The 19,305-nt window shown below is 39.2% G+C and overlaps 1 protein-coding gene across 3 annotated transcripts in view; it reads right to left on the bottom strand.

The window, feature by feature from the left end:
• The window catches only part of wnt4 (wingless-type MMTV integration site family, member 4), a 37,493-nt gene extending 24,055 nt beyond the window's left edge, over window positions 1-13,438 (bottom strand). For all 3 annotated transcript variants that reach the window (XM_044223111.1, XM_044223104.1, XM_044223118.1), the window contains exon 1: window positions 12,772-13,438. Coding sequence is in view for 1 of the 3 variants with exons in the window: in XM_044223104.1 (XP_044079039.1) it covers window positions 12,772-12,980 (209 nt within the window). In the remaining 2 variants the exon portion in view is untranslated. The remainder of the gene's footprint in view (window positions 1-12,771) is intronic.
• Window positions 13,439-19,305: the final 5,867 nt, after the last annotated feature.

Below are 19,305 nucleotides of genomic sequence, written 5' to 3'. Positions count from 1 at the left end.
CTGTTTTCAGAATCAAGACGTTTGGCTCCCATCCGAAAGTCATTCTCAATTGTGAGACACACTCTCACAATTGAGAATGACTTCCGGATGGGAGCCGAAACGTCTTGATTCTGAAAACAGTGTCCAGATGACTACGACTGAAACCTTTTCTACGATAGAACACTCCTGGACGAATGAGGGACTACACCGTCTTATTTTCAATGCAGTTTAAATAAGTATATTGATGATTGGATATTGGTGATTGCCTGGCAGGTATCTGTTTAAATTGTATATCGGAACACCTCAAACATAAACAGTTTAATAACCCTTCTAAATCAATGAGCAGTTAAACTGTAAGTAACCTTAACAACAGTACATGTGATTCTTGCTACATTACTCATTGGTGAAACCAACCTGCCTGTTAGTTAAATTACAAACAAATGGATAGTCATTTAAACACAGCCTAAGTTTTCTTTCTTTGATAAGTGTCCATGATACCATAGTGTGACTCTGTTGTGTTAAAGTATACAAGTATATATGTTTGCTATAAAATAAAATAAATTTTAAATTCTCAAATGATGGATATCTCACTGAGGAATAAAACTCGTCAAATGCCTATAAAACAAAACATCAAAATGAAGAAAAAGCAGTGCTGACATACAGTAGTTGGTTCAGGAGTCTTAGTGCCTTAGCCTTAGAGCCTTAGTTAGTGCGCATGCGCCAACGTGCATGCTGCCTGTTGCCGTAGCTCCATCTCGTTGTCTTACTTTTTCCAACTTTTAGCTTTCCTTTTTCTTCAAAACTTGAATAACTTGTGTTTAAGTATAATTTAAACTACGCTCTCTACAAAAAATGAGAGTAGAAAGTGTTTTGGTACTTTTTTCGCAGTTAAATTTCTCCTGCTACTCGGACAGGGCACCGCTGCAGATCAGCTGTTTGGCCGCATTGTTTACACCAGGGAACAGCTGATCGCGCTGAAACCGAGCGGCATGGCGCCCAGGACAACTGATGTCCCCACTGAGATCTGGAGGAGGACACACCGAGGATGCAGATGTGGAACGAAACGGCGAGGGAAGAGAGAGGGGTCCAGACAAAAGAGACTTAAGAACAAGAGATTTAAGCCGTGTCTGCCTTCTCTCGTAATGGGCAACGTGAGATCACTGGCGAATAAAATGGACGAGCTAACGCCGTTAGCCCTGAGTCAGACGGAGTTCCGTGAGTGTAGTTTGATGTGCTTCTCAGAGACATGGCTACACCAGATTATAATGTTTCCATCGACGGCTTTCAGACTGTTCGGACCAACAGGGGTCACACCGGGAGTGGTAAGTGGAAAGGCAGTGGGCTTGCTGTGCTGGTCAACAACAGATGGTGTAACCCTGGTCACGTTACTATCAAGCAGAGTATCTGTAGCCCGGACATTGAACTGTTAGCTGTGGGACTCCGGCCATATTATCTGCCACGTGAATTTTCACATGCCATTGTTGTGGCTGTTTACAGCCCCCCGCTAACCCGGCATCGGCGTGCAACGCCATTCCCACCACCATAGCACAACTCCAGACTCAACACCCAAGTGCACTCATATTAATCTCGAGTGACTTCAACCATGTCAGTGTTTCAACAACACTGACTAATTTCACCCAGTATGTGAATTGTCCTACTAGAGAGGAGAGGACACTGGACCTGCTGTATGCTAACGTTAAGGATGCATACAGCTCTTCCCCCATACAGCTCTTGTGGTCAGACCACAACCTGGTTCACCTCAAATCCTGCTATGTGCCTCTGGTTAAAAGGCAGCCTGTGACCACGAGGACAGTGAGGAGATGGTCAGAGGAGGCCTATGAGACACTGCAGGAATGTTTTGAGGTGACAAACTGGGATGTCCTCTGTGAGCCTCATGGAGAGGACATTGATGGGCTCACTGAGTGCATCGCTGGCTACATTAACTTCTGTGTGGACTGCAATGTCCCAACTAAGATGGTCCATTGTTATCCAAATAACAAACCATGGGTAACAAAGTATCAAAGACATCCTGAATGCCAAGAGGAGGGCCTTTACTGATGGTAATAGGGAGAAGGTGAGGGCAATCCAAGCTGACCTGAAGGTGAGAAGTACAGGAGGAAGCTGGAGTGACAGACAACAGACAAATTGAAAGTCTGACCTGATGATGTCACTACGGGAAAAGTTAGAGGATCACCAAAGTGTTTAGGATTCACCATCTGGGAACCATGAATGTCTATACAAAATTTCCATCCATCCAGTAATTGTTGAGATATTTCAGTCTGGATCAAAGTGGTGGACCGACCAACAGACAGACTGGCATCCATTCATAAAGCCATGCCACTAGCATGGCTAAAAATAAAGAAGTAGTTTGAATTCAACCAGCTTCCACAAGTTTTAACCAGACAACTTGAAATGGGTCCAGAAGATAACTTGAAAATCTGGTTAGGAAGCAGTTTGTCCATTTTTACTGAGTTGGAGGCTCAGTAAAAATGGTTTTAAAGAGTTAGCTGAGGGACAAAAATAACAGTGTATCAACTTATTTTAAAACTTAATAAGTTTAAAACACTACATGATAGCGGTGAATGGCATTTAATGATTAGAAAAAGGGACATAACTAGGGCTGACACCTTCTGGTCGGTTGGTCAATTGGTTTTTTAATATGCTCTTGTCCGACCAAAATTTCATTGGTTGGACAATCAGTGGTGTTACTTTCATGAGGAGAAAGGCGCTTCTTAATCCATTATTTTCGGGGGTGGGAGGGATATGCAGACCTGATGTATTTTATTTTTGAGTGATAGGCTATATTGTGCTAGAAATAACATTGATTATGATTTATTATAAAAATAATATTCAAATATATTTTACTCAACAAATGTGTTTAATAATCAAATGATTTAATAGACTATAAGACTTATAAGACAGGAAGTCAAAACACACCTGTTTTCACAACTTTGAACTCGCCCAACCTAATGGAGTAGTCTCCATTAGGAGATAGCAATTGCAATAGCTTACTGAACTTTTACTCAGCTCCAAAGTAATTGACACCATGTCAAAGAACCAGCACAAATCGCTACATCGACCCCTAACCTCAGAGCAAAAAAGAGCTGAGTGGATAAAGTTTATTTTTGATGGCAACGTGTGTGTGCATTTTACTATGGACTGCTTTGCGGTAACGGTTCAAGCTCAATGATGGATCGATACCAGCTGTCTGTGACCCGACTTCAAACTGCTGTAAGTTTTGCCATGTATTAGTCTGTGTTGTTTTAGTGTTTATTAAGTAGGTTAGCCTGTTGAACTTGGCGTTAGCGTGTTGCATTAAATCACTGAAAAGTACCAGCCTGCCTTTATTGTCTGCGTTTGGGTCCAATCTTTTTCACCTGCTACCCTGCTTGACTCAACACAACATGTGTGATAAAGAAATGGTCAAAGTATAGGAATTCATTTGCTTGGCAACGTTGTGTAACTTTGATTTAGGCTACCAGGTACAGTGCACTCAATGCACTGTGGCCGATTTAGTTAATATAGAGATAACGTGCAGCTTTCCTCCCCCCCATCGACCAATCGCTTGGTTGAAGAGTAGGTAGAATTTCAGTCGACCAAGAAGATTTTCTTTGGTTGACTATATATAATAATACAGATAGATTAATATAAACAATTATTAATTGGTATTTATTTTCTATTCAAAAACAAAAAAGGCATTGTGCATCATAATTGTATATGTAAATGCATGGATAACTTTGTAAGTTATGAGAGGGAATGTTTTTTAAGTTGCATATTTGACCACCAGGGGGTCAAAGAGACAAGACAAATTCACAGAAACACAGCCCTCACATACCATTCATCAGATTATTAAATTACACTCCCTTGCAACAACTTCCAATTTAAGCAGGAGACACAGTGCAAGATTATCATCCTATGGAGTTTGAACACCTGACAAATCTAAGACATTTAAGCATATGTTTTGAAGAAAAATATCTGGTTCCTTAGCTTGCTAGAACTTTCTTCACCAATCATTTACTTCAGGTACAGTCAGCTTGTCTGAGCTTGTTTGCTGGAAATGGCTGATTGTGTTTTTGCATTGATGAGAGCAGTGAGACTCAACCATACAGCCTATGTGTGGGCTAAATAACCAAAATATGAGCTAAACATGACTAAAATGGGCCAAATGGGAGATTAGAAATGTGTCTGTAGTTACTGTTAATCTATGGGAAGATATATTTTTGTGAATTAGTTTTAATTATGGCCTATTCAAAGTCAAGTGCTGCCAGAAGAGATTAAGTTAATTAATATGATAGGGGGAAAGACTGTAAAGGTAGGACATTTAGTGAGATAGAGTCTAATATGCAATTTTTGAAATTTGGATGAGGTAATTTTAAGAGTTTCAAATTAAACTGGAGCAAAGTGAGCAGGCGAACATGATGGCTTTACAATAATGCAGACTATTGATTTGATATGCTATATTGTCAATTTGTTGGATAAAAAAGTTAATGGAATCATAAGCTAAAAAGATTGTAATTTGTATTAGTGATGAGTTTTTCTACAATGTCAAAGACTAATTTATGGCTTTTATTTTCACATTCAATTTGGATAGATAAGATAAGCTTGCTTGTAAAATTGAAATAAGTCATGTGCAGCAGGCAGGTTTGGACATGTACCATTTACACTCCTGCTTACTATTTACACAGTTTGAACATATGTATAAACTGTACTGTACACAAGTCTGTATGTAGAAGAGAACTCTCTGTGCATGAGATTAGAATTTTCAGAATGGTTCTCAACAATCTGGTGCCTAGCCATCACTACTTAACAGATTCCCTTACTTTTACACTTTTAAGAAACTCCTTAAACTTTTAATTTTAAGGTTAAGATGAACTGTTAATGAAATAAGTAACTTAAAAGGGTAAAAATACAAATTTGTTTCTCTATGGACAAAAGTCAAGAATTGATTGTTACTTTAAATATCCTTAAATGCTGCTTATGCTCCCAGGTGTGCTCTTCCATTAATAATAAAGGGGTTTTACCACTGGACACGGACTTGATTTAAGGGACCCCCAAACTTATACCCCATTTTGGCAAATTGGCACAATTCTAAGTATGCCAAATTAGGTATTAGCAACTCCTGTTTGCAATAGACAGGGTTTTACAGTACCTTAATTGTATGCATGAGCTGTATGCATGAGCTGTGTATCACAGCCACTGCTGCTGTTGGAACTGCTGACCATGTTGGTGAGCGGGCCAAACTACAATAACTAACTTCCAGTTGTTTTCAGAACACCAGCAAGCACCTGTCCCATTCACCTCAGTAGTATCTTTGCCTCACGTCTCTCCCTCCTTCAAGTTTCCCACAATCCCCCGCGGAGACACGCCTCACAGTTTGAAAACCTCTGGTTTACAGTAATGGATATTTGCATATGATCGTATTGCGCATGATTTAAAAATGTTTTTAAGGAAAGTAATTGTTCCCGCCTTGTTTAATTTGCTCACTAGCATCTAACAGAAGCTGCAGTATACATTCCGATGTAATCAGCTGTTAACAGCCATTGTTGCCCAGGAGCATAAGCCCTCCAACATGGCCATGGTATGTTTTGTCTCCTAAAAGCCCCATGCACCTCTCTGTGGATCTACCAGAACTGTCTCTCGTCTTTCAGCGACCCAGGTGTTTCCTCGTCAGCCTGAGCTGTAATCTGGTCATCCTCGGCGACTCCCCGTGGCTCCAAGTGTGTCACAATAATTGTACACACTCTAGTAACAGAGGGCTTGAAATAACATGCCACAGCTTTACCACATTCACTTTCACAGAGAGAGAGTTTGTGTGTGTGTGTGTGTGTGATTGTGTGTGAAAGAAGTATGAGGCGCCAGTGTGTAATGCAATGCCAAGGTCTCTGCTTTCTCTGGTTACTCATCAGCTGCCATCTCTTTAGCACCTCACCATGGTTTTCCAGGACATATGCATGTTTGTTCACACACACACACTCACACACACAAAGAAACAGGAAGACAAAGAGAGGCACAGAGAAGAAGACACAAAGAAAGACCACTGTGTGTGCTTTTTATCCTACAGTATGTAAACAGATATTGATGACGTGTTGTTAGTGAGTTATCTGTGATATGTGATATGTGTAACACCATGATGCTACTGACAAGATGTTGAGTAGTAATGCACAGTGTATTCAGTAATTTAAAGGGAAAAGCATAATCATTTTGCCAGAACATTCAGTAATATGAATTTCCAACCATATTCTTTTTCATATTCTAGTTGCTTTGCTGCGGCATCCGAACTTGAACCCACTGTGCCCTATTGAAAGTGAAATGTTTAAAAAGCAAACACTCTGTGTTACTAGTTTTTATGGCAAGCCATCCAATAGTTGTTGAGATATTTCAATCTGGATCAAAGTGGTGGACTGACCAACTGACAGAAAACTGACAGACTGAAATTGCCAATGCCATCCCTAGAAATGAGCCTAGAGCCATGCCGCTAGCTTTCGCTAATAATCACAGATAATGGGAGGAATAATTGACTATCTACAAAAACTACTTATTTAAACCACTACTCTATATATTACAAAACATGTTTTACACATGCGTAAACAGAAGAAGACAGATGAAGTTAGATAGAGTTGTCACAAATTTTTAGCCATGCTAGCGACATGGCTCTAGGCATAGCAATGCCAGTCAGTTGGTTGGTCGGTCCACCACTTTGGTCCAGACTGAAATATCTCAATAACTACTGGATGGATTATTATGAAATTTGGTACAGACATTCAGGGTTCACCTAAGGGTGAATTGTAATAACTTGGTGATCGCCTTTTCTTCTAGCACCACCATCATGTAAAAAAAGGGCATTTTTATGCCCTTATTACAGACAGTAGAGAGGAGACTGTCCTCCCAAGAAAATCAATTGTTTCAGCAAATGCTCCAAAATGACATATTTACGTAGTAATAAAGCCCTCTAGCGGCTGCAGGAGTTATGACTCTTGTCCATCAGGAGCAAAGGAGGGAGTAAGGTGACCTTGTAATAGAGCAACAAAGTCTACAGAGGAAGGAGGTGGAGGATGGATGGATGGGTCAACAAAACATTGACTTTAAGATGGGAGACTACTGTTAATTTCCTGTGTCCTACCGACAGTCAACGTTTGTTTCTTTTAACTATGACCACAATTGTTCCTTAACTTTAACCAAGTGTTTATCATTGTTACTTCAATTAAGTACTTATTTTAACCCAAACCATGATCTTTCCATAACTCTAACCAAGTCTTTTTGTGCCTCAACCTAACCAAACCTTAAAGCAACATTGTCGAGGTCAGCTTCTTTTCTTATCTTAACCCTAAGCCACAGGGATGCCCAAAAATTTTTTATTTGTCCAATACTTTGGTTTATGACAATATACTTGCAAAACCGATGATATTCCCATCAGCCTCAGCTGTTTAGTGCTAATTAGCAAATGTTAGCATGCTAAACTAAGATGGCGTCAATGGTAAACATCATACCCGCTTAACATCAGCCTGTTAGCATTGTCATTGTTAGCATGTTGACGTTAGCATTTAGCTGAAAGCCCAGCTTTACTTAAGCACAGCCTTACAGGATGGCTGTAGACTCTTAGTCTTGATATTTTTATGAATAGAGAAATAATAAAATATTAGTATTAGTCACCTACAGTATCTGGGTCGCTGCCCATCACTACAGAACTGAACCTCTACTGTAAAAGTCCTTAAATGTAATAAGTAACTTAAAGAGTCAAAACGACTGAATTTCTTCTTCTAAAGACTAAAGTGAGTCCTCTTGATAATTCATTTGATTTCTCACTAGCCAGTACATTCTTAAATTCTTTGATTTGATTTCAAAACACATGCATACACACACAGAGAGAGACACACAACTTTCCTGCTTCCGCTCTAACATTGTGTTCAGCTGTGCATGCGTTTGTGTGTGAGAACTGTGTGTGTGTGGTGTATTATAAGTGGCTAACATTCTTCTGTGGTCAGTGTGGTAATTACTGAGTGTGTGCCACTGTTGGGGAAGATGGCAGCTTATATGATTAACCAAATCACTAAAATCACACGCACAGAAACTTAGACATGCACACACACACGACAGAGTTGGAGCAGCATGCAGGTGCAGCAGAACCAGTCGGAGCAAGGCAAGAGGAGGAGGAGGATGATGACAGACAAACTAATGAAAAGTAGTATTCAAATCCCTATTCGACAGCGGTACACTAAACATGACTCAGCAGCCACAGAGATTTGGCAAAGTGATCACATCCTGGCTTACGGGCTAAAGGTGACAGGCATAGGAAGAGCTACAGGTGAGGTAAACAAACAGTCCACTTCAGGCTGTGGTTTAATGTGACGTAAGAACAGCTCAGAGGTGTTACAAAAAATTCTGTGTTCTGAATCGTAGTCAGTGATTGCAGATTTTAAGAAATGTTTCATGTGTGAAACAATAATAATCTGTCATATTTCAGATCATGAACAGAACCAAGGCTCAGAGCCCAAAATTACATATTTAAATTGTTAATTAAATTTTATCTAACAGTCCAAAACCCTGACGTCAGTCAGATTACAGAAGAAGGATAACCAGAAAATATTCCCATTTGAGAAGCTAGAGCCAGTGAATTTTTGTCACAATTATCAATGGTAACAATGCTAAGCAAACATAACTGAAGACTGCAACAGTGTTCATTTTAGCAGCTATTTTAGATTAAGTCTTAGTTTTTCCTCATATGTTTCACCCAAACCATAGGACAAGCCGGGGGTTCATTCAATTCATTTGCTACCGCAAACCATAAACTGTATAAAACATGGACGTTGGCTTCATTTCTCAGCCACAGAGGTTGCCGCTTGCTCCAAACTGAAAACTGTTTTTGCGAGAAAAATTGGCTTCCAGCGAGGCTAATAGCTAGACATAGCCAACTCCACATTAACACTGACTTTACATTAGAAAATGTATATGCTTAGTTAACATTAGAACTTACAGTTCTTCCCACCTAATAGCCACAGGGCGTCTCTCTGTCTCCCATTACTACAGTGCATTGTGTTTTCCTTTCTGACAAATTATAAATAAAGTGCATCCATAAATACATTTTTTCCCCCCGACCAAACCCTTTTTGCGGTGAAGCCATCATGTTGTCATAAACTTGCTGTCGATTCGGGACAGCAGCTGTACATGGCAATCAATGACAGGGATGCATTGTTATTGTTTTTATATTTTGACAGACAGACTAGGCGCACATTTGGGGATATGTCACGCATTTTTTGAATGTCCGAGAGCCCACCACCAACATTTTAGTCCCGTCTTGTCTCGTCAACGAAAACATAAATTTTGTCATTGTTTTTATTATGAAAGATCTATGTTTAGCTTGTCAACATCTCGTCTTAGTCATGGAAAAAAGGTTGTTGAACATTTTTCGTAATATTTTTTGTTAACAAAATTAACAGTGGACTGCAACTGTTTAATACATTCTAAACCACAGTGTTTAGGGTAAATCCACCACCTTTTTCAGCTTGGGCCATACTGGTTTTAATATAAAATCAAATATCAATTAATTCCTCATGCAAAATTTCATCTACTTTATCGAAAAGTTATCACTATACCAGTGAAGATGCACAATGAAACAAACAAAACAACCCAATTAAACGGTACACTTTACATAAAGGGCCACTCCACCAATTTTACATATGAAGATAGTTTACTATTCAGAAGGAGTACTACTCAGCCTGTGAAAACAGTTGTATAATGTCTTCTGTGGCTCTGAAGGAGCTTTGTCAAGACTGAGAAAATAACCTTGATGATGTCATAGTGATGTCATAATGGTCATCTCCACTTGGGTGTGGAGACTACAAATTCATAACAGAAAGCCTGCATTACAAACTGGAGGTGTGGAGTTTGAAAGACATGAGCGTTTAACAGGCAGGAATCAACTAATGAAAAGATGCTTTCAAGTTGCATTATGGGAAATGTAGGATCCTGTGTCCTGTGACTCATACTCAGGTCAGGATATCTCAGCCTCTGCTGCTTCGATTTTAATCATTTGTTTTTATATCTGTCTTTTAAGAGTTGTCCAGTTGTTTGACTAAATCACTGGAATGCCCCTTTAAACTGTATTGACCTTATGAAGCCTGCCCCCTTTTTGTTTTAATAGTTCCATTTCTGGTTTTGTCTCTTAGCTTCCGGTTGCTATTTCTGGCTATTTTAAAAACAAGTCAAAAATCTCAGTACTGATTGGTTCACACAGCGTGCTATACATTTCTCAAAGTTGGGAACACATGTTGATGTTTTTGAGGAGTTCATACGGCCTGACAACATCACATCCACCACAGATATTAGATTAAAAAGATGATCTTTTGTGCAAAGTTAAGTTCAGTGTTAACTGGTTGTAGCATCAGCTTGATGTTTTTATGGTGAAACATTTCAAGAGCTGATGTTTACCTCATCAGTACAATGATGCAGCTTATTAAGTTAATATTATTTGCATTCTTCAGAAATGAACACTAAAGCATATTTTGCTTTGTTGGTCTGGAATCTGATTTATCAACATGAACTAAAACACAACTTCTCACCCAACTATGTAATATAATATACATTTTATTATTTTTATTATATTGGTCGATCTTCGTCAGACTGCTGTAAATTTTCTCCTTGTTTTCCAGCTCTGGCAGTCCTTCACACTGTGTTATATTATAAAACTGGTCAGATATTTGATAAAATGTAGGCACAAGGCGAACACAAGCAGCAGATATTTAAAGACAAAATCTCGGAGCACTTTCTTTTTGTTACACGTAAGGTAAATACATTATTATTATTATTATTATCATTATGTAATGGTATCAGCCTTTAAAATTGATTAAAACAGCCTTAGCCATGCAGCTGGACCCTCTTTCCACCTCATTTCATTGAAATATTTAATTTACAATAGGCCCAAATACAAAATAAATTCATGATATGGAAGTAACATATGAGAGATGTTAATTTGGCTAACTATTGTAATGAACAGTCCTGATGACCTGTCCAGTCATGTGCTGTTGTGGTTAACTGCTTGGTACATACAGTAGTTAGGTTAGTTGTTGCATGTTTTATGGTCCTAGCTGACAGCAGTAATCTCTCTCCTAATTGCTTCCCATCCTTTAACCCTGAGTATACCTGCTGCTGTGTAGCTTAAGTGTTTGTTGAGGTGTTGAGGACTGAGATAGCCCCACACAGAACAGTGTAATCCCGTCAGGCAGACTGGCAGCCCGGCAGCCTGCCTGTACATGCCTGCTCTGTACTGCTGTCACCACGCCTTCAGCCCCAAACAGCACAATTACCCTGCACTCAGTGACAGAGTTCAAGGTAGGCAGTGCTGTTTGGGAAGACTGTAATTTGATTTATTCTGATGACTGTCAACAATATAATTTAGGTTATCTGCAGTGCTATCCTGATGGAAACACACAAGGGTGTAGTGATTCTATTATAAATCTTACAAAGGTATTAATACATGGAAATTAAGTAAAATAAAAATGCAAAAATGAAAGTCAGTATACATTCAGTATTTGGCAAATAAGCCACAATTTAAGTTCCTATAAGAAGATTGTAAGAGTAAGGAATTGTGTCATATAATAATAACTATCAATCTCAGGTATAATTCATACCACCAGAGCCTTGATTCTCTGCAAGAGTACAGGAAGGTCCTCCCTTAATGATAAGCGCCGCTTGTAAATTTGGAGTGGAGCCTGCGGAGGAATGCAGAAACCCACCTAACCACCTCCTACAGGCTGCCGGGAGAGCAGGCACACACATGCGAGTCAGACTGTGTGTTATCCTCCATGGGGATTTAGGACTGCTCTGACATCCCATCAAAATTAAATACATAAGTGAATAATAAAATATTCTATTATGGGCTGTCATTTGTCTGTGAGCTTATATTGACATTGTTGAACTTTTTCCTTATCTCCTGAGATATCCCTATGTTTTCACTATTACGTTAATATACACACTTGGTGTCTGTGTGCAGAATTTAATGGTAAACTAATAGTGGTGGTTTTCTACTTTATTTATTTATGTATTTTAAGTATTTTCATGTCACTATAATATTTCTGTAGTAGTCAGGCACTGATTATTTACTGGGATATTTATATCTCAATTTAATAATAGAATATCATTTTTGTTGAATAAATTCTTAAACTCAAATGCACCTGATATTGCCTAATATTAACAGCATCAGTGTCTGTCTTTCTCTTGACCTCTAATAGGTGATGACAAAATCCAAATTTAGGACTATGATTTTTTTTAAGGATGCAGGTCAGAGGCTAAATTGGTCTGTGAACTCCTTACAGTTTCTTGAAGGCTTTCAAAAGTCAGTAATTATTCAGTTTCACATTTTTACTTGATATTTACAAGAACATTAATACATTAAGTTTTACAGGTTGCTTCTTAATTCTTTCTACAAGTCTCATTTACATCATTTCCAAAATATTCGGATATGGTGTTCATATAACCAATGGGGTTGATGGCAAACAATGGCAAGAGTAGACCTGTTAAAATCACATCTGATACCAACTTTATAAACTTTTTTCTTCAAGCTGTACATACATATTATTGTCATATTTCCACCTGCCTAGAGAGAGAGAGAGAGAGAGATGGTTAACAATTAACCTGAACAGCCACTGAGCTATAGGGAAAGAGGACAGAAGAAGATGAGTGGATATATGACAGTGAGGAGGAATAGGATGCGGTCAGGCGAATGATAACAATGGATTTGAAAAAGAGTGAGGGATGTGGTCCACTTTCTAAAATCAGGATTAGAAATATCCAACTTACAGCCAGTTACTCGCGTTGGCCGAGAGGAGTGCACCGCAGAGCATCAGGACGCATCGCAAAACATATTCCTCGGTCATCTCGAGAGGGAGGGAGGGGAGGTCGGTGAGAGCTGAAATAATCCCGAGGTGGACAGGGGGTCGGCCGTGAAAAAGAAGCAGCGGCAGGGTCCGGAGAAGGCTGTTAATCCATCGCAGCATCCAGTGGATCATCCACCGGGGAGGCGCGCAACTTCACAGTCCGTCCGCCCGGTTCTCCCGTCCCTCCTCTGCCACTCCGCACTCAGAAGGGACGGGGAGAAGGGGAAACGAGGGATGCTAAAAATACGATCAAACTCTGGAGCCGCTTGGCCTGAATAGGACCCTTCTTCTTAATCAACTAGTTTGTTTACCTTCTCAGTTACGCGTTAACGCCAGTCGGGAGAGCGCGTGAAGAAGCAGTCAAATAAAAGCCAAAAGATCGAGCTCTAAGGCGGTTCTTCCTTCTCCCTGAAGGCTTATCATCCACTGCCGGTCCCGCTCTCAGACAAGCGGGGCATTTGTTAGTGAGCCGCGGACTCTCCAACTCTCATGCACACACTGAGCGTAAATACGCACGACCCCTGCTTACACACCACCGTCTCTCGGTGCGTCTGGCAGAGGAGAGAGTGTGTGTGCTGACTTTAGTTGAGGGGCGGTGCGAGGATATGGAGGTATGGCAGCGAGATGGGAGTTTTTTGGGAATGAAGGAGGCGGGTTTAGTGCGCTGCTAAGGTAGTGTGTGTGTGTGTGTGTGTGTGTGTGTAGACGGGACAATGTGTGTGTTTTGGAGGTCTCTTGGGAGGATGCAATAGCACATCGATTCACTAATGCCCTCCACAGCCACCCTCCACTCCTCTCCAACACACATATAAACACACTCTCTTTCACTCACACACATAGGCCTACACACACCACTCAAATCGCACATACTTCTTGGCAGCACCTCAAGCTCCCTGTCACACACTCAACCAAATATTATGTGGTCAACGGGCTATTTAAAGCTTGGCTGTAAAATGTCTGCATTTGAAACCAGCAAATCCCAATAATATGACATATGTCAGCTACACATTATTGATTGATGAAAACTTTATAGGAGGATAATAAGTTGAGGCAGCAATGTAATGTAATACCACTAAGGAATCTATATGACTCACCTGATCCTGGCTAAGAAGAAGAGCAAGGTAGAGGACTGAAGACTGCAAGATGATATTTTATTTAAATTTTACTAACAAAAATACATTATTTATTGTACAGGAATCCACACTGCCTGGGTCCATCACTACAAATTACTTTTTCAAACCCACAGGACTTTATTTTTAAATATACCAAATATGTCAGACTGAAATATGGGGAAAAATGTATAACAACCATGTAGAGTATTTCTATTTAACATGTTGCTGCCATAAGAAACATGGTATTGGATTAGGTTTTAAGGTTCAAAGTACATTTATTTGTCATTCTACAACACAAGGCTGCACAATGACATTAAAGTTGTAGCTCCCTTCACGCTACACTCACAGAACATTAACATTTATTCAGTGTAAGTAACAATAGTTTGAATGACACAAACAGTTACTGAATAGAGATGAGATAAAAGACCTTTACTACCCAAGATGCTCAACATTCAGAGTGAAAGAAATATTGCACCTACATACATACAGAAATGCAAATATATAAGTCAAAATTACAAGGCAAGCAATATACATACAATATACATTCACACACTTGCACACAACTGCTCATCGGATCATTCACTAATCATTCAGTTCAGTATCTTGCTCAAGGACACTTAGACATTGGGGAGGCCGAGATCGAACCGCTGATCTTCCTATTAGTGGATGCCCCGCTCTGCCACTAAGCGACAGACACCAGTGTAGTATGATAGAGGATCACATATTAGATATTATATTACATTGATTAATTAATTTATATTTTATTTTACATATATCTTTTATATTTTATTTATATGTAAGTGTAAGTGATACAAACTACCATAACAGTGTACGGAAATAACAGAATATAATATGTTCAGTAACAACACATAACTAAGTCTGTATTAATGATAATGAGTAATGATATAATAGTGTATAATGAAATAATATAGTAAAACATAGTATAGTATAATATCATATAGAGTCTAAAATCTAATAAATACAATATAATAAAATATTTAGTATGAGTGTACAATGGTCGTCACCATATGAGAGTTGCCGCCACTTACTACATAGATACATAGAAAGTATAGTATAGTATAATATTCAATTCAATTTTATTTATATAGTGCCAATTCATAACAGAAGTTATCTCTTTGCACTTTTCCTATACAGCAGGTCTAGGCCGTACTCTTTCTAACATTATTTACAGAGATCCAACAAATCCCACCATGAGCAAGCACTTGGCAACAGTGGCAAGGAAAAACTTCCTTTTAACAGGCAGAAACCTCAGGCAGAACCAGACTCAATGGTGGGCGGCCATCTGCCTGTTTTGAGAGAGAGGGAGAGAGAGAGAAAGAGAGAGAAAGACAGAGGCAGAGAGAGAGATGGGGGATGGGGGAAAGGGAAGCACAATGCAAATTCCACTTAGAGTTTTAAAATAGTAATAATGTAAAAGGTAGTGGTAATATTAATATCAACAAAGCAATAATAATAGGAATGATAGTCATAAGAATAATAATGATAATAATAGTAACAAAGCCAATAACAACAACTGTAGTAGCAGTTGTCGAGCAGGAACACGGGGGCAGCAGGTGGCCCACAACCAAAGATCCAGTCTCTGCAGCTCTGGAGGTAGAAATACATGCTGAAAGCGACAGAAGGAGAGACGAGAAAGCAAAAAAGTACAGGAGAGAGAAGATGTCGAGTTAGTAACATGCAGTAATGGGACAACAATGCATACAGATGGAGAGGGAGTGGAGGAGAGAGGAGAGAGGTGCATCATGGGAAGTCTCCTGGCAGTCTAGGCCTATAGCAGCATAACTAAGGGATGGTTCAGGACTCACCCAAGCCAGCCCTAACTATAAGCTTTATCAAAGAGGAAAGTCTTAAGCCTACTCTTAAATGTGGAGATGGTGTCTGCCTCCTGAACCCAAACTGGGACCCGATTCCACAGTAGAGGAGCTTGATAACTGAAAGCTCTGACTCCCATTCTACTTTTGATGACTCTAAGAACCACAAGTAAGCCTGCATTCTGGGAGCGCAGTGTTCTAGTGGGGTAACAAGTCTTAGTAACTGATGCAATTATGACGCCTCACAATTAAAGTATATACATAATAAAATCTAATAATATGTATGCATGAATGGAAACAAGTAAATTAATAAGATGCAAACAAAATGTCATGAATTAAGAGAAACAAACAAAACAGAGCAAAAGAAAACCCACAAAAACAGACATATTAACTGCTGTTAACCCAACTAATGTACACACAGTACAGAGAAAATGTGTACAAAAACGCTGCACAAGGCATCTAAATGGAATAGAATAACTTCTGTTATGAACTGGCACTATATAAATAAAAAAATAACTAAAATTTAATAGTAAATGGTGAAATAACAAAAAGGAGAATTGTATGTTAAGTGGTTAAGGACAATGAACATGTCTGTTAACGTGTGACATCAAAGCTGGTTTCAGTCACAACTGCAGATGTTGGAAGAGCAAGAAAAAACTTACAGACAGGAGCCTTCAGCAGAAGCCACTCTGTCATGAGCTCAGTCTTAAGCTTGTGTGTGTTCATGTGTGGGTGGTGGTGGTGGTTGAGGTTTGGGTTATGTATGTGTCTGTGTGTGTGTGTCCCTCGTCTAATCTCATTTCACTTATTGGGTTTTAGGGCGCTAAGAATACACCCTGCTGGGATGAGACGCTACAGCCATGTTACCAGCTGTGTGCAGTGTGGCTCCTGGCTGCCAGACAGACACACACACACACACACACACACACACACACACACACACACACACACACACACACACACACAGTATGACAAGTCATCAGTCTAATTTTGGACACTTAAAGATAAGATAAATGTATTGATCCCTGTGGGGAGATTTTACTGCAGCAGCCAAACTAAAAGAATTCAGCAGTGGAAAAAAGTGAAATATGTGCCCCAAAACAAGAGTATCAACTAAACACTGAAAACAGCAACTGACAAGGGGCTCTAAAGTTTTCTTCTCATCTGAACGGAAAGTCTGCAGGTTCCTCAGAAAAAGCCACAGAGCCGAAGCTTCTGGACATCAGAGGGAAGCTGGTGTGGGAACCTGCTGACCTACATTCTGGGCTGACAGTTTCTTCCAAACTTCTGCTCCCACTGAACCCATTTCTGATTCACAATGAGACAGATGGCACCTGCACCGAGTCCAGGGGAGTTTGTAAAACTCACAGCGCATTACAGAGTGAGTATGAGAGTGCCACGTAGTCTGCCCCTGTGACGGCTTCAGTGCCCAGCAGTGAACTGAAATGACGTGAACAACATCCCTGAGTACATTCAGGTCGTTTCCCAGACGTCACCTGCATCAGCTCTGCTACTGATTGGCCAACAGAGGGGGGAAGTGAGTAAATGAGTTTGCTGACAATCTGCAGGAAATCAACAACTCATAGAATGCTCTTACTTAATTAAAATCTACCTTGTTATCATACTGCCATCTTACACTGCTAAGGTTGAAAATTCCTTGCTTGTGAGAAGTGTAAGAAAATGTGAAGACTTGTTATATTAAGCATAGTTCGAGGTTCATTCGAAAATAAAGTTTCTATTTGGTAATTTTATGTGTGAAAAGACATTTTGTATTGGATTTAGTGAACCCTTTAATAGTCCTATCATTAAAAAAATTATGGATTTTTTTCCATTTCTTAGTTACTTTGGGCACTAACAACTAAATTTGCTTTTTTTTTTAAAGTGACCACACAATTTTTTTTTAAATTTATGAGCATCTACCAAAGGGTTGAGATGACCGATTATAGCAAAAGAATGAATACCATAACAAACACACAGACACATTTTTCTGAATTAAAGTGAAATAAGACATTTTCTAGTTACACATTGCTCTTGTCTATAAAAAAAAGAGATGTGTAAAACCTGATAAATAAAACATTTTACATACAACATAAACATTAACATTTTTATTACAATGATGTCATATAAAAACAACAAAAACATATAATCTGCAGTTCAGTCAGATAAGACTTGCTCATCTTTGTAATCATATAATAATTTAATAGTATACAATGAAATAACATTAGATGTATCACCCTGACAACAGTTTATAATCATATTTTAAATTTATACATACAATCACTTTGTAGTCCGTGGCAGTATTCAGTTTTTGCAAAAATGGTTAGCAATACCAGCTTTCTTCTGATCAGTAGAAGTTTTGAAGTTGAGTTTTTGAGAAATTAGTCATCAGACTTTTGGCTGTTACATCACAGACAGGCAGGGGACACAGAGATGGACCAGAACGTTCTTTATTGAATGACAGCCCGAGATACAGAGTATGGAGAGAGATCACTGGAGGCAGACGGGGAGGACACTGGAGGCAGACAGGCGAAGCACTGGATGCTGACAGGAGTAACACTGGAGGAAGACAGGAGAATGCTGGAGACAAGGGAAACACTGGACAGGAGAAATACAAGATATGCTGAGTGACATAAAGAGTCCTTGATTCAAACGAGGTTGGACACATACTGAGGTGAGTGCAGGTCTTTTGTACTGGCTGTGATTGTGACTAGAGCAGGAGCAGGAGTGTAATTGGGAGCAGGTATGGGTGATTGGTGGATGGTGAAGCCTGGCGTATCTGTGACATTGGGGGGTATTAATTTATATTACTCTGTTCAGTAAGCTCTCTGAAACTAAACTAAATAAAAAAAATAATTACTTATAAAAACACCACAAACAGAAGACATGCTATGAGTGACTTTTCTGCTGCTAATTCCCGGGAAGGAAGCCACCTGATTCTGAAAACTGCAGTGCACCCTCAGATTTTTTTGGCCCTAATGATGGCTAGTGATGGCTCGATCAAGTTGACTTAAGTACAACTTAACTTATCTACCAAATAGATGGGGAGACTATTAAAGGGTTAATGTTGTAAGGCAACACATTTACGCTTAGAGAACGAAAAAAGAAAAAAACTTGATTAAAGAAAATTCCTACGACAAATTGAGTTGCAGCAGAGACATGTATGAGACCTGCAATGTCAAAACCAAACTAAATGGCTTGTTAATGGATACAACATACACATAACATAAAATAACAGCAGCCAAACCAAAGTGAAATGAAGTGCAAGAGAGCCCACTGTGTAAGGTGTTTTCAAAAGAATACATTTGTTTGTTTGGAAGTTTAATTCATAACTGATTAAAACAACAATAAGTAAGTAAAGTTAAGTAAAAGTAGCCATACCACACAATTAAAATACACCATTAACAAGTAAAATTACTGTATACAAAATCTTGCTTAAGTAAAATAATTTTTATTAAAATGTACTTAAGGTATGAAACATAAAAGTTTAATCTGTAGCAATGCACAATATTCTCT

The sequence above is a fragment of the Siniperca chuatsi genome, linkage group LG2 (genome assembly GCF_020085105.1).
Source record: "Siniperca chuatsi isolate FFG_IHB_CAS linkage group LG2, ASM2008510v1, whole genome shotgun sequence".
In the NCBI taxonomy this organism is placed as follows: Eukaryota; Metazoa; Chordata; class Actinopteri; order Centrarchiformes; family Sinipercidae; genus Siniperca; species Siniperca chuatsi.
Note: the sequence above shows the minus strand (reverse complement) of the source record. Positions and strands in the feature narration are given on the sequence as shown.